We start from the raw sequence: 16375 nt of genomic DNA on the forward strand, positions 1-16375 counted from the left end.
GTGGGATGAGGGGTCGGTCTTATATCATGGTTTTTATAGGTTAAACATTCTCATAATTTTATCCATGTAATAGGCACTTTCTAAATGGTGACTCTACCTCTGTTTGATTGCCAGTTCTATTCAATGTAGTTTTAAGTCAACGTCTTCTTTTCAGTGTCCAGGAGCATTTCTGTTATATTGCACTTTTGCTTTTCATGCCACATCCTTCCTCTCTTAGTAGGTAATTTCATACCACAAACGTGCACGTGCTTGTTCGTGTTATAACAAGTGAAGATTCTGATAACGCCTCTTCCCCATAGGTTGAGCAACACGTTCCTTCTTTTTAGGGCTTGCCTACAGACTGCTTTTAGTTGTCTTATTGTGGACAAGATCAAAACTTGTAATTGATTTTGGTCCAGCCCACTGCTTGCCATAGGTTGGCTTTTCTGGCAATCTCATTTGCTTGCGTCTTATTCAGTAGCTTTCCTCACTCTTCTTGTTTGACCCTCCTCCCTTGACACACCTTCTTTACCATTCGTTTGAGTGGATGACTTGTATTCTTAAGCTACATTTTCGGGGCTACTTTTCAGGTTTTGTCGGAGGCCGTGCATATGCTGTTGCATGCAAGACATTGTTTATTCATAGAGGGCTTATAGCTGCCTATTCCTGCCCCCTTTGTAGCTGTCTGTTTGCCATGCCTCCTCTTTCATTGTATTGCTTGGCCCACCTCCATCCCTCCCGCGTTGTATTGCTTGCCCTGCCTGGCCCCTCCTGCCAAAATAAAGTGCTATGATGTGACCAGCCCTGGCCACATCAAGTCATTTTTTTCTCGAACTTTCATACCTGCTTCACAGCAGCCATGCGCGTGTAAAACATAGCTAAAAGACATTGACAAAGCCAATGGCGCTATAGTGCACATGAGTGGCCTATTAGATATGTCAGTGTTTTTTTCTTTTAGCATTCCATGGAAGCGCATATTTACTTGGTCCCTTCCCTTTGTGTGATGCTGCCTCCTTCCGTGTGCGTGCTGTTGCTCTATATTTCCCCTGCATGTCCGTTGCTTTCCTCGTCAATTTTTTTTATTTTTACAAACCCTCCCCCACCACTGTTTCTCCCCTACCAGTTACTTTTCACCACTTGACAGCTCTGCAGCGTTAACTTGCTCCCCCTGAACCTGTCATGCTCTGTTTTTTTATTTATTATTCAATGGTGGCTGTCCAGTTGTGCGATGTATGTCTATGGCGCCGGGAAACCCTTTTTAGGTAGCTGAGCGCCCTACAAATTCAATAAATAAATATGTCTTCATGCAATGCAGAGATCGTCTGAAAAGTCTAGAAACATTTGTTTTCTTGTACTTTCTACACTCTTAAGAGTTCAAGCATTGTGACAACTTGGATTGACAAATGGCGTGGCTACCATCTTGTGTGTGTAGGAAAAAAAAGATCTATTTGGTTTCCAGGTGGCCTACAAATTGCTTCGTCATGCTAAGTAACAAACACATCCTGGTGGCAATTTAGCTTTGAAACAAGCAATATTTTCCTTACTTGTAGCATGCAGGTCACCACTCTTCGTTTTGCCAATGCACGAGCATTATGAAATTATCCTGGAGTGAAAAAGTCAATAGGGATGGCCTCGAAGCATTGGAATAGAGAAATCTATTGGATTTGCCAATGCTTATTTTGTTTTCTTTAAGGCCGGAGTAATGTGCTTTCTGTAGTGTCTGTATTTGCAGATGTCTTTTAAACTTGGATTCCATTTTTACCGTTCCTTGCAACGGTGAGGTCGGTGTGAGCCATAGTGTGTTACTGGCTCATCTTTTTTTAGGTCGAGCCAGGGCAGCCGTGCGCTGCTCTGCGACACATGCTGTATTAGAGTATGCACTTGAAGCTCTGCCCATATTTTCCATTGGCTTGTGTCTTTGTCCTTTGTAAATGCTGGCTTCTTATTCTGTAATCAGCTTGCTTGCTCGACTTTTAGTAAGGGGCTTAAGAAAGCTCCCCAAGCTTACCACACGTCGTGCGTGTTTTTTTTCTCCTTCACATGCTAATGGGCTTTGCAGGCGTCTTTCCAATAAAGACAGCACGCAATTGTGCAAAGGCAGGTGCATGTCCTGCCTTTGCTCTGCCCACGGCTTATTGCTTGCGGTTACCCGCACAGGCCACATCTGTTTTCAATTATCGTGCCCAGACACGATTATTGAAAATAGATGTCTCGCTGTGGCGCGCTCACGCGCACCACTCGCGTGCTTGTCTGCACTTGGAACTGGCTTTCTGCAGTTTTACTGTGTAGGGCGCAGAAGACACCGATCTCTGTAAGCGATGTGTGCTGCTGATGGAGGGACTTCGGGTGTGAACGGAACGGCACTGTGGATAAGGGGTAAATCTCCATTTCAGACGGGGAATCGACGGTGACTGTTTTCCGCTGAATCAGTGTGTCCTTTTTCACGATGATGTATGCTGCAAGCAGAGCATGGCTCTGATAAATCAGCCCTGCACCACTCGGTGGAAACGCTTTTCAAATTCTCAATCTTTTCTATATCAAGCCCCGACCCCCATGTGTAGGGAGAAACCTTCCTGCGCATCGGGGCCATCGTGGCTGAGGGTTTTCACAATCAGACAGCTCAAAAACTAAAAATGACGCTCGGATTCTCGGCACTGGGTTTTCTGGATTCCTGGGTTATCCGTGGCGCCCACGTGCGGTCCCTTTTGATTGCCCACTTTGAGTCCCCCCGCCACAACATGCACTTTAGACTGATGTGGTGCCTCAAAGTTCTGGATGCAAGACTCGTCGCCAGGACATGTCCCTGAGGCCTGATGGAGGCTTCCCGTTCAGGACTGTGTATGTGATGGGCCTCCCGCCGAGCAGCCTGTGGGGCCATTCACAATCTCAGCTCAGGGCCCATCGGCCCATTCAGCCGATACTGCGGCCGTAAGGGGCCTGTCTGGAAGTTCATCATCCTCCTCCCTCGGTTTGTGTATTGGCTGTCTGATTTTATGCCCAGGAGTAGGTGAAGTAATATGTACAAGGTTTGGGCTGAAACATTCGCAGAACTCGCATTCTAGCGCCTTCCCGCGTGCCAGAGGCCAGAGGCGCTATTCATATTAACCTTACGTCAGATGCAACCCAGCTGCGTCTATAACTCTACACCAGCCGCCTAGGCACTCGCCTGGCTTGGGCATAGCGGCAGCGCGTGGCATCCCAGATCTCAAGAGCCGGCACCTGACGGTGTGTGAGGGGACCAGACGTGTCATTGTAATAGATCATCCAAGCTCTGTGTCCACGCAGGAGGAGCGCACCCAGCTCCGAGCTATGCTCCCACGGGAGTTAGCACGGCATAAGGATAGATGCCACTCCAGATCGCGCAATCTGTGCCACTGGGGATAGACCAGATCTGAGCAGAAATTTACAATATTCTGTATGTGTTATCAGTTTTGGAAATCAACAAAGGCTGGGGAAAAAATGGATGAAGACTGTCATCTGTGTGGTTTGTGTAGAATGAAGGGAGTATTTGGACCTGAGTGCTGGCACATTCCTTAGGGGAACGGAAGTGTAAATGACTGTATGCACTGCTAATAATAACTACGTAGAAATGACACTTACAGCGCAAGTACAGGGAATACAAATAAAGCGCATGCGAGTTATAATCTTAAACAAACCCTGGTAGATGGGGTGTTATCCTGTGACCCCTTTGCTGTGACAGGAGCCTGAAAGTGCACACACTCCCTCCCTGGCGTGTTGGTATGCCCTGCAACAGGACCGTATGCTATTACAGGCCGGGATTGGGCACAAAATAGGCCCAGGCACCGAAATAAAAGTGCCACATTTGTAAATCGGCCAGTTTGGACCTGTAAAGACGCGCTGTATAAGCTGCGGAAGACAGCATGCATTGTGCTTGTTGCAGTTAATATTTGGGGTACTGTGAATTTACATTGCAACTTTTGATGTGAAGTTATTTTTTGTATGTTAGTTTACAGACGAGAATGCAATGCCTATTTGCATCATCCTGTTTTACTTTTCAAATAGAACACCTTTTGTGTTGAACTGACATAAAGAAAGTGCTTTTATTGAGGGAGATGAGCCTCTTCAAAATTCATGTGGACATTGATGCCTCACAAATGTTATATGATGCATATGATATGGTACATTGAGACGGTATGCGATCATGCTCCATTTTTGCCCTGTGCCTTTGGCAGAGTTCCCCACTCCTCTTTCATGTAAGCAATGAAATGGCAAATCAGGGTTCTTTTTAGGTCTTTTCTGCGACAGCACATGCGCTTTTGCTTTCAAGACATTTTGCTATTTAAAGTGGGCTTGGAGCCCTCTCAATACTTACCATGGGTGGCTTCATAGTCACTAATTTGCTTCCTTCCCGTTTGTCAGTGTGTGCCGACTTTACTTCCTCTGCTTGTGTTTGGCCCTCCCCTGGAGCATGGCCAGAGTACTTGTGGCCTTCAAATGCCCTCATTCTTAGAGCTACTTTGTTTTCTTTTTGTTGAAGCAGAGCATGTGTTTCCAAGCTGCCTCCCTCTTTTGGTTCTCCTTCTCCGCCCCACAGCTCCGCTTTACACCTCTCTTACCCGAGTGGTGCTGTGGCATCTCGTGTCGCTCGATCACCTGTATGCTTGTTGCACTCTCTAACCAATCTGCCTGTGTGCCTACTGCTCTCCTCGGTGTTCTCCCCACCCTCCTCCCGTTTGAGTCCCCCACCCCCATTACTTGCTACCGGATATCATTAACATAATACAAGGGCAAAGAGGCAGTCATCGGTTTACATAATTATATAGACTCATTCACTCCCCTACAAAATAACACGGCCTTGTGGTTGAGTCATTATGTTAATTTTTTATTCCTTTTTTTTTTTATTTTGGTAGACCTTGGGCAGCACCTGCTCTGCAAGGCATGTATTCATGTATGGGCTGTAAGCTCAGCTCATTTTCCACCCATCTTTTCAATTGACTCCTATTACTGTCCTTTCTAAATCGTTGCTTTTGATTCATGAATAGTCCCTACTTAGTACCACCTTGTCTGCATTTGTAACCTCCCATAAGGACAGGACTTTTTACTTGTGTTATTACACGGTCTGTTTTATCTACCTTCTGTGAGCACTGTTTTCTTTAATGTTTTTCCCCTATTCCACCCACGGCGTGCTTTCCTTTAATGCAACATGACACCCGCTTTCATATTTTTATTACTAATGGCGGATGGTCCGCTTTAACTTTAGCGAATGCGCTTCTTTCTGACAAGTCCAATAGCGTGGGGTGTGTATAGCAGCGGGTCGTCGCTATCAATAGCACAACCAGTTCAATAGCTCCGGGACCCAAGTCTTCAAGGGGCCTTACTGACCAGATTATGGCCTAGTTTTGTTACCAAACTGAGCACGGGGGGAGCATTAGCCTTTCTGCTTGAGGGACCAGGCCACCGTGGCTACACCGCTGGTTACCACGTCTGTTTGAATGCTGTAAAGTAAAGCATGAAGAAAAGACATTGGCAAGCCAATAACTCTCTAAGACCAGACCTGTTGGCTTTGCTAGTGCTTGTTACTACTGACCGCATATATGCAATAGTTGCCTGTGGTAGTAGCCGTCATGCTGGGAAAGCCTGATATTTCTGGAATTCATCAGATCTAGTGGTCGAGCTGCCCCCTTATGTTTTTGAACCCAACATGTTGCTGGTCTCTCTGCTAAGAACAGATTTGAGATGTGAAACCATCACTGCCTCACATAGCACACTGTAAGATAGTGTGCTGAGAGGCCGTATGAGTTAAGTCAAACCATGTAAGGTGCCCATATTTGTTAGTTTTCTACCAACCGCAGCCATTTTAGGGAACTGAGTGCTGGCCAAGCTGCTTGTACGTTTCTGCTACTTGCTTCCGGTTAGTTATTCAGTTTTCAGCCGAAAACCGGACATTTTATGGTTGTTTGTTTTTAAGCCTGCCCACTGCAATACCAGTTCAGTCTGGTAAGTTTTACTGTGGTTTGGCAGTGAGAAGGGGTGGTTTCTATAAATATGACATTAAGAATGGAATTTCATGTATGGATGGATTCCCAGAACCTTAACCGCTAGCTATTTTTTCCCCCCCCCCTTCTTCGTTTGTAAAAAGCAGTATTTCTTGGTTGTTTTTTTAACCCGTAGTTTTTTCAATTATCCTAGTAACAAAGAGGTGACTGTTTATCTACGTGCTTTTTAAAATGAAATTATGCATCGTATGCTTTTCTTGCATGCTTGTATTTTACTAAATTATGCACAATTTATCCTCCAGTTCGAAGTGCTTGCTGCTTCAAATGTTCAGTTGTGTTATAATATGACTTATTAGACATGCATGTATTTTTGGTGTAACATTGCTTTTGTTTGACTTTGTTTTTTTCCACTTGTACTAGGGTAATCCAAATTTGAGTTAATTTAATCGCACCAATAGTAGTTTTCTGTACAATGAGAAACGGGTCACTGTGGAAAAAAAGTACTACGTTCATTTGAATTGTACACCCTGTCAAGCTATTTTACTAGCCGTTGCTAAACAGATACTTTGTTTGTAGTTAAACCAAAGAAATACTGATGGATATCATTTTTTTTCCAGATTTTTTTGCTTTTCTACAGACAAATTACTGTTTTCCAGATAGTGTGCTTTTTTCGCACTGTATGGATTACAAATCTTGCTACGTTATTTTTTCTTCTGAATAACTGATGTGCTGTTGCAGGAATGTGGCCATGGTGTCAGTGAAAATATAGCGCACAGACACCTCCCCTTTAAAAATGGACAAATCAAAATCCAAGTGAAACATTAAGAGACAAAAATATCAGGGGGAAGCAATAGATAAAATCTCGACGCTGATGTTTTTAATTTATTTATAATGTACTGTTTTGGTAGTCTAGGTTCTCTAGCCCTGTGAGGCTTTAGTGCATAGTGCGAGCACCCCTGAGGCCCAAAAGTTCTGATTCTTAACACCTAACTGACAATATTTTTATAACCTTTTGGGAGCACCTTTAAACAGAATTAGGGTGTCTGGTATGGGCCATTAATGCTCTAATGTGGAAACTTGGAACCAGTAAACATTGCTGTGTGAACATCAGACCATTAGAAATGTTGCGTTGGCCCTGCTCACGTATCTGCGTGTTCCCTCCCCTCAACTCTCTTCTTGAGCCTACACAAGTTTTCAGTTTCATCATGTCCATGGTACCACCATTTCATTGGTTTCTATGAGGAAACCACAACCGTTGCTCTGTAGTCTTTGATGTTAACTCCCTTAAACTTACACTACCTAATCACTTTTCTTCTACTATCCAGGCATTTGCATGCACCTCCATCATTGATCCGCTTTTATTCACCTGGATATTATCAACCACAATGCTCAACAGACGTCTACCTACTAATTCATTTTCCAAGAAGGGTTTCCTTATTGGTGCTCTGACATGGGTTGGTGGGCCAGCAAGGTCCTAAGGATGTTATGGATTCCTCAGGCTACTGTTGCTGGTTAATGGGGTAGCCACAGCACAGCCTATGTAAATGGTGGTTGGAGTGGTAATTCTGATGGAGCAAGGCCCAATGACATAGATAATTATTTTTAGGTGTCTAATGTGAGGGATCTCAGTAGCCAGAACCACAAGCAAGGAATAATACTCTTCTTGTTGGTTCTACGCCAAAAAAATGCTGACACAGGCAGAAATATCCATTGAGGCAAAAATGTTGGGCAACATTCCTGAGCAGTGCAAGGTTTTATATAGTGTGTTCCCACGGAGGGAGGTTGTAATGTGTAACCTGCAGCACACTTGTTATTCCTGCAAGATTGACATCTTTAGCTGGTTATATAGATATTGTGATTGTCGTAGGGATTTTAAAAATATCAGTAAGAACTGAATTCTAACTTTGTTTTTTTTTTCCTTTCTTAGGTATGGCCTCAGAAGTTTTGGTCTACCCACCATACGTTTTTCAAACCCAGTCAAGTGCCTTTTGTACTGTAAAGAAACTTAAAGTAGAGCCAAGTAGTTGTGTGTATCATGAACGGACCTACCCACGTAGCTATGTAAGTGGTAAAAACCCTGTTACGCACCCCACTAAAAGGAGCAGCAATTCACACTCAGCGAAGAAAGCATTTGACAGACCTCGGGGACAGAACTTTCTACTTCAGACAGGTGCAGCTGCTTTAAAAAACACTGCAAAGGCTAAAGAGGATACAGCAGCGCAGGCGCAGCAACCTCCCTCAGAGGCACCTCCAAGCAAGACTCAAGGAAGTGGGTTTGATGTGGTCGACAGTCAGCAGCGATGCGGCTTGAAGCGTAAAAGTGAGGAGCTTGATAATCAAACTGGCGCAATGCAGATAGTTGACGAACTCTCTATATTACCGGCAATGCTGCAAACCAACATGGGGAATCCAGTGACGGTTGTAACTTCCACAGTGGCCTCAAAACACAATGGCAGCAGCGGAGATGGTGATTATCAGCTTGTTCAGCATGAAGTGCTTTGTTCTGTGAAGAACACCTATGAGGTTCTTGACTTTCTTGGCCGTGGGACCTTTGGGCAAGTGGTGAAGTGCTGGAAACGGGGAACAAATGAGGTTGTAGCTGTCAAAATTTTAAAGAATCATCCTTCTTATGCACGTCAGGGGCAAATTGAAGTGAGCATATTGGCAAGACTAAGTAATGAAAATGCTGATGAGTTTAACTTGGTGCGGGCCTATGAATGCTTTCAGCATCATAACCACACGTGTTTGGTTTTTGAAATGTTGGAACAAAACTTGTATGACTTTTTAAAGCAAAATAAATTTAGTCCACTGTCACTGAAAGTAATTCGGCCCATTCTTCAACAAGTGGCAACTGCACTGAAAAAACTGAAAAGCCTTGGTTTAATCCACGCTGACCTCAAACCTGAGAATATTATGTTGGTGGATCCCGTTCGGCAACCATATAGGGTTAAAGTGATTGACTTTGGGTCTGCCAGCCATGTTTCGAAAACTGTTTGTTCAACATATTTGCAGTCTCGATACTACAGGTAAGAATTTCACTGAGTATCATTTGTGCTGTTTTTGAACTCCTTTGTTTTTATTTGACTAAAATATGGAGAACAATTTATTTAAATATGTGCAAACGTATGCTACTATGGTTCTATGGTAGAAGGAAATATTTTATATATTACATCGAAAATATTGCTGATTGCCTCACTGATCTAATCTATAAAGGAATTTTGCCTGTTGTGATACCTTTAAAAAATTATCAAAACTAAGTACAGTAAGAATGGTGTGGTTGCCACTGTACCTGTTTCTTCTTTACAACCAGTAAATGCTTTTGTGTGGTCTCTATGGCTAACATGCTGTATAAACTTTGTGGTTCTACTTTCAGTTTAAAAACGTTATATGAAGTGTACTTTAAATAGCCCCATTAGGGTAGCTACTTGATATGTTATTTTCTTGTTTTAGCTGTATTCTGAATTTTGGTACTTCTGAGTTAGTCTGTAAAATATTGTATTTTAGATACAGCTTTATTAATGCCTCACATGGCATTTATACTCCCATCAGAGATAGCAGTGGTCTGAAGTACGGCCTGTGGAATTGCTGGCCTAGTGAGGGTTATATAAGCAGTATACTGCTTATCCATCATTTTTTAATGTGGCATCTTCACTTTTCATAGGTTGCACTGGTGGAAAGAAATCTCACCCCAACAATGCATTAAAGACCGATATTCGCTCTAACAACTTTTGTGAATTTGCGCTTCAATATCTGCCCTGGCTAACCTAACAAGTCATCCATTTTAATGTCGATTAGCTGTTCTGTTTCTTAATGCGATTAGAATGCTTTATTGTTGGGACCCTCAACATTACAGCTAAATTTAAGCACGGTGGTAAAATATCGATGGCAACATGACTAAAAGAAAAATGTACTGTATGAAGTTCAGTAAAAGACATTTTGGCTAGATCCAGAAAAATGACCTGAAACTGTCAAACTGAAAGCTCTACGTGCATATTTAGTATAGAAAATAAACTTTGTGCAGTAAATGTTTACAAATTGCGATTGGAACAAGAGTTGTGAGATGTACCATTTTCACACCCCATGATTCTCACACTTTAGATGCATGTTGGTTTTCAGGGTCCATGATGGAGTGTGGCAACCCTAATTTTGATGTTTGCTAGTACTAGATATACACCTGTACTTCATTGCAGTGTATTGGTGTGTATGTTTTTACCAAAAGGGCCATGGGTAGATTCGGCACTCACGGTGCACTGTGTGTATGATTACCTTCACGTTATCGTTCCGGAGAGGGTAAGAATATGTTGTCATCGTGCCTGGAGTCTTCTTTAACCGATTATAATAGATCTCTCCACCTCCGATGCAGTTTTAAGGTCGAGCCTAGACAGCGCAAGCTGTCTCAGGCCTAAAAATCTACTCGCCCACTACCTATGGCAGGTCAGATTTTATATGGTCCAGCCATATTTAGGATCTACTTGCCCTTTCTGACAAGGTGACAAAGAACTTGTGTACTGTTCCGTCAGAAAGTGAAGGAGCAATAAAGATGTTTAAATATTTTTTATCTTGTCACATTTGCTCTGTCTTCAGAGACAGATGTCATAAGTCAGTTTACAATTACTCTTTCTTCTGACTGCAGAGTTCCAGGATTTGAGTAGGAAGTGTGTAATGAAAGGCTGTAAGGCATCAGGTTTTTCGTAACACACATTTAAATAGCTAATACGTCAACTGTACAAACATTTCAAAATCTATTTCAGTAGGTGTGAATGCTCATTTTTTTGTACTTCAATGTGATAAAGCAAAAACTTTTAATAGTATGAAAAACAAACCGGAACACTTTACTTTGTGATGTGCAACTGAAAAATGTTTTCTGAAACTCACTTTTCACAGATTTTTAATACTCTATACTCTGGCCATTTCTTGGGAATTTACTGTCTGTAAATGACCGTGCGGTACCACATCATGCTTTAGTAATATATTTTCTTAAAGTGAGGTTTTTAATGTGAACTGAGAAACACTCCTTCCCCTGGCCTGATGGCAATACTATTAGTAAACTGAGAGGCAAGTCAAGGATCATGTGTTTCCTATGTGGGCTAGATTCTTATTACACATGGAGCAAACGTTTAGTCTATTTAATCAAATTAGTTTTCTTTTGAGCAGCTAAAGTGCTGAACTCATATTGGAAGGTGCACTCGTATGTAAGAATTAAGAAAAAGGTGACTCTGTAAAATAAAATATTTGCCTATGATTACACAATTTGAGACCAGTTTGTGGGTCAAGTACATTAGTCAAGTAGATTATTCAAGTTACTTAACCTGCAGGTCTAGTAACATTTGTATGATTTTTCAGGGCCTGTCTCTGCAAGACATGATGTATCTCTTCTGTGGGCTTTTGGCACGCCTGTCGTTTGACATTGGTTGTTTTCTGTGGCTTTCTGTGGCATTCTGAAATGCTTGCTTTTTTTATTGGTCTATTACTGCAAATTTCCCTCATTTGTGTGGCTCGTTCCTCCCATGGCGATTTCACTAATGGTTCCTTTTGGTTGTCCTGCAGGAGAAGGCAGTGCTTGGTGGGTGGGGCCATGTAGAAGCTGGGCTTTGCTCTTTGGTGCTCATAGTTTTTGCTGTGTGATTGCATTTAAAGTAAAATACAAAGAAAGAGGAAAGCAATATTTATCAGATTGGTTTGTTGAGTTATTTTTCAAGTTACAGCAAGGGTGGTTGTGGCTATGGAACCATATACAAAGAAGTATTCAAACATGGCCAACCCTTTTACTGCCTCCAGGTCAAGGTTATGGCAGAAAGCGAAACATGCTAAAAGCGTTTGGGCTTCTAAGAATACCGCACGCTAGTACCCTAACTAGAAGTGACGCTATTGCTTGGCAGATGTGTGCTACAGTAATCGCGTGTCACACCACACGAGGTGAGAGCATCTCCATGATAGGGATTAAACACTCGTAGTGGAAGTGCATGGATCATATTTTTGCAATACTACTTGAACGATAGTGGGGAGAGAGTCTATACCCTGAAGGTGAGTTAAGCATGACTCTGAAAGCCATGGTCTTTGTTCAGAGCTTCAAATATCCGCATAAGTGAGACATTTATTGGTGTAAATCAGTTGATTCTGGTCATTTACTGCACTGCACTGCAGTGATGGGAGCTTTGTTGTAGCTTCAGCAGAGTGTAGCCTATGTGCACCTGCCTGGGTGTTGGGGGATATGGAACTATATAGATATAGAGATTTTAAAAGTGACCTCCACAATGCAGTAATATGAGTTACGGAGGTACGAAAAGGTGAGTTTGAGAGCATCTGTTCACAGAAAGCTCCTTCTCTGACTTTGGTTTGTCTGATTGTTCCCCCAGTTCCTCTCCTCCTTGAATTTAACATTTTTCCCTGGTGATCCAATCTTAATAGCCACCCATGCGCAGGAGCCCTGTTGACAAATTATTGGTGGGGCCCGGTCACATGATCAAATGCTGAAACATTATCAAATGCTGAATATAAATTGAGAAAAGTTGGAGATGGAACAGGAATGCGACAGACGCTTCAGTTTGTGAAACCTAAGCATTTATCAATTTTAAGATTTAACCATGTTGTTTGTTTCATTCTTAAGTGCCCACTCTTACACAGTCACTGTGCCAGTTGTTCTCATCAGCGGAAGCTGATAAAATCAGAAGGAGAATGAGGCGATTGTAGCTTGTACATGCCTTACTCTTGCGAGGATGATGATCATTTGAGTTGTATTTGAAACAGTTGCCTGTGCTTATTTTAGTTACACGTGACGAAGTGTGTGTTCACAGTGCGATATGTGACCCCCACGCCAGTCATCGGAGATGAAATGTGACACTTTGTGTTCTAGCTTAACTAGTTTGTCTTATAATGCCTAAGTAACTTAAATGTTCTCTTGTTTGGCTGTGAAGTGGATAATCAGCCCTGCCAGTACATGATGTGCATTGCCTAGTTCAGCAGATCAAAAAACTTAAGTAAAAACATTGTAATTTATAATGCCAATAGCTCTAACTTTCAAAAATGCAAGATCGCTTGCATCCCCTGTACCAACTCTGCAGCCTTTCGTTCCTTGTCCATCTGTCAGATTGTCTGCCTGCTTCTGTTGACCTATATATCTGGTCTGTGTACATGCAGGTCTAGTGGTTTGTGTGCATTGTTGTCCTTAGATGACATACTTTGTAATCATAGGCACATTCATGTGTTTGATTTCACTGTGTGCATGGGTGGTGTTTGTCGCTGTGCATGCACTGTACAAATCCAAAGCTATTGGCCTTGCCAGTGTTTGTTAGTGTAGATGTCTGTAGGTCAGGGTATAATGCTTCATTGGGAGCTGTGAGGACCCTGAAGTACTTTTTATTATGCATGACTTTGAAGGTGTGTGAATGGGATGCGTAGAGAGGGAATGCCTGGGGTGCATATGTGGGTTCATTCATAATGTGGGGTGTAACTTTATTGAGAGTTCCTGGTCACCATGAGACCGATGGTGTAACAGACAAATGAACAACTTTGCTCAGGAGGAGCTTGGTGGGACCTCAACCAAACAAAATGAAGGAGGGCTTAGTTACGGTATGCTTGCAGAGGTTTCATGGTTCCTTTTTGAAGAGCTGTAAAAGGGCTGTGACAGTTGGGTAGACTAAATGAGGCATTTCTTTTCTGTGACTTGTTGCTTACCTGCTTTGGTTTGTTTCAAAGAGCGATCAGTTAAAAGTAATCTTTTATTACTATGTGGTTCGGTTTATATGATGCAGAGAACATTTGGGAGGAGATGGAGGGAGATGAACTGTTGAGGTGAAAGGTGTTTGTGTGCAAGTGGATGGATTGTTACAATTAATCGTTCCTAGCTTGTCTCATATATATTTTATGCTTGTTTTTTTTTTTTTTTTTTTTTTGCAACTATGCTCGTTAAGGCGTCTATAAATACCGATATGTTAAATGCAGAATGGTTTTTTAGGTCTCTCCTAGGCAGCGCTGGTTGTCTTTTCGAGACATGCTGTATTGATGTATGGACTTGAAACTTCGCCTATTTTCTGGCACATCTTTTCAATTGGCTCCAGTTACTGCCCTTTCTAAGTGGTTGCTTCTGATATGTTAATTGGATTTCTAGTCCCTCCTTATTACCTCCTTGTCTTCTGTTGTATCCTCCCATGAGGACTACTCCTGTTACATGTGTTGGTACTCCTGACCTTACATAGAGAGCTTCAATAGCACTCCTTTTCCTTTGTTGACCGGCCTCTGCTATTAAGTGTTTTTAACTTGGCTTGAGCAGCTGTTTTCACCTAATGTTGCAGTGCAGTCCCTCCCACAACACTGCTCCAAGAGCGATGTTTTTTTTTTGGGTTGACTTTAAATTATAATTCTTATGCTTTATCTCCCTGTACTCTCTGCCCACCAGCTCATTCCTCCCACAGCAGTGTGTGCGTGCCCCCACCACCCCTGCAAGATTTCAGCTTTTTTTCCCCTTTCAATTAAATTTGTACACAAGCTGCAATCGCTGCTTTTTTTTTTTTCTTTTTCATTTGTGCATTTATATAGGGCAGGGACAATAAGTGATTTCCAAAAATGTACAAATATTTGCAAAATATTGAGCTGACAGTGTCTCGAACATGGATCCCCAGCTCCCGAGTCAGCAGCTTGCAGGGAGGTTACAGTAGCAAAGGGATCACTGTTGGCTGTGCCCTCTCTCCCACCCCCTAACATCCCACAGCTACTTGACCGTCCTCACCACCCCTACTAGATCGATGCTTTTTTTTTCAGGTACAATTGTACATTTTATTTGATCTAAAGGTCCCACTGGGTGTTCAACTTCATTTTGTGGATGCACTGTGGTACCGCGAGCTTGCTCCAAAGGTATTTAAGTACTTAATCTTGATTTTGTATTGTTGTCCCTTTTATTACTATGGCGGAATTGCTTGTTTTTAATTTGTGTGTTGCGTTCTAGCTCCCAGTACATATCTCCTAGAACGCAATGTACAGGAAATAGCAACAAACAATTCCACCATAGTAATATTACAAAAAGGGTGTTGCTTCTCCACCCCCCCACCCCACTTGATGTTTTGTATCTCCCTGTGTTGCTTCGCCTGACCCTGCCTGCCCACGGTATGTTGGTAGCAGTTTGGCGACAATAAGTAATGAGTTACTTATTACTCTTTAACGCGGTAACCATAAACAAGTGGAAATTGCCCGCCTGCCTGTTTCCTTGCTGTTTAGCAGTAGACCGCAGGAGCGGGTAAGGTGCCATCTTTTCATTTTTGCTTCACGACGCTAATGCATTTGCGGGACCATTCAGAAGAGGTATTTTGGAGGCAAGGCAGGGCCTGACTAGGGAAGCAAAAGTAGCCGTGAAAAAAATGCAAACCAGTCTGCTCCCTTCGCCATTCCACCAATCATTCTTGCTCTTTCCCCTCTCTGATCGCTCCCTGTACATTCCCTTAGCCAACACTTTCTTTCTGTTTTTGGAGCCCCAAAGCCTGCTGCAATTAAACTTGAGCAGCTATGGTATGAAATAAATGACCAGCCCGCTACTGTGGGGATCGGCGGCACTCACTGGATCAGTAGATCAGTAAAGTACCTGTTTCCCTTGCTTGCCCCTCTATTGTGTCACATCTTCACAGCTGTTGACTTGACTGTCTCTTTCTGGCAGGAGTGACGCAGGGAGATAAACAAACCTCGCACCTTCCAACACACTATCGCCAACTATGAATGTGCCTTTTGTGTAATGTAACTAAAGCTCATGTAATGCGCTCCAATACCTTCAAGTCAAGATTGCACTGTATAAAAGTACTTAAATAACAAGCATTTGGAGTACAATAGGTCTCGCATTTGCAAAAGTTTGAGCTATTGGCATTGTAAATGACAATGCCTTTTATATGTTGGTTTTTAAAACATAAATAAAAGGCATTGTCATTTACAATGCCAATAGCTTAAACTCCCGCAAATGTGAGACTTATTGCATTGTAAATGCTTGTCTTTTAGGTGTTATTGTCTAACATCTTAACTCAAGTTTCTCATAGTTTGGGAGTATTGGACACCCTGAAGAATTCATCCTCAATCAGAAAGCTGTCAAGGCTCCTTTCAGTGAGACCTCAACCACCAATTGACAGCTGCAGTCAGATTTTTATGAGCAGATCAAGCCCCTCCCCAGGTTAAAAGAAAAAATAACAAAAAACTGCTTAGTCGCTTGGTCTCGAGAAGGGAACAGGTGTGGACTGTTTTCATATGTTTTCAGGATTAGTACCAGAAAATGAACGTATGTATTTGTCTTTTTTTAGGTCGAGCCGGGCAAAGCATGCACTGTGAGGTATGCTGTATTCCGGTAGGGACTTAAAGCTCCACCCACTATCTGCCCAAATTTTTCATTGGCCTGTTTGTCCCTTGGAAACTGTTGCTTTTCATTGGAAAATGGGCTTAGTAGCCTCATCCTTTTGTACCGCGTTGTC

General features: G+C 42.5%; 1 protein-coding gene across 5 annotated transcripts in view; it reads left to right on the forward strand.

Moving 5' to 3' along the window:
* Positions 1–16375, forward strand: part of HIPK3 (homeodomain interacting protein kinase 3) — a 580167-nt gene that overhangs the window by 18521 nt on the left and 545271 nt on the right. For all 5 annotated transcript variants that reach the window (XM_078680871.1, XM_078680870.1, XM_078680873.1 and 2 more), the window contains exon 2: positions 7864–8962. In XM_078680871.1, coding sequence (XP_078536997.1) covers positions 7864–8962 — 1099 coding nt within the window. The remainder of the gene's footprint in view (positions 1–7863; positions 8963–16375) is intronic.

This window comes from Lissotriton helveticus, chromosome 3_1, assembly GCF_964261635.1.
Source record: "Lissotriton helveticus chromosome 3_1, aLisHel1.1, whole genome shotgun sequence".
Taxonomy (NCBI): Eukaryota; Metazoa; Chordata; class Amphibia; order Caudata; family Salamandridae; genus Lissotriton; species Lissotriton helveticus.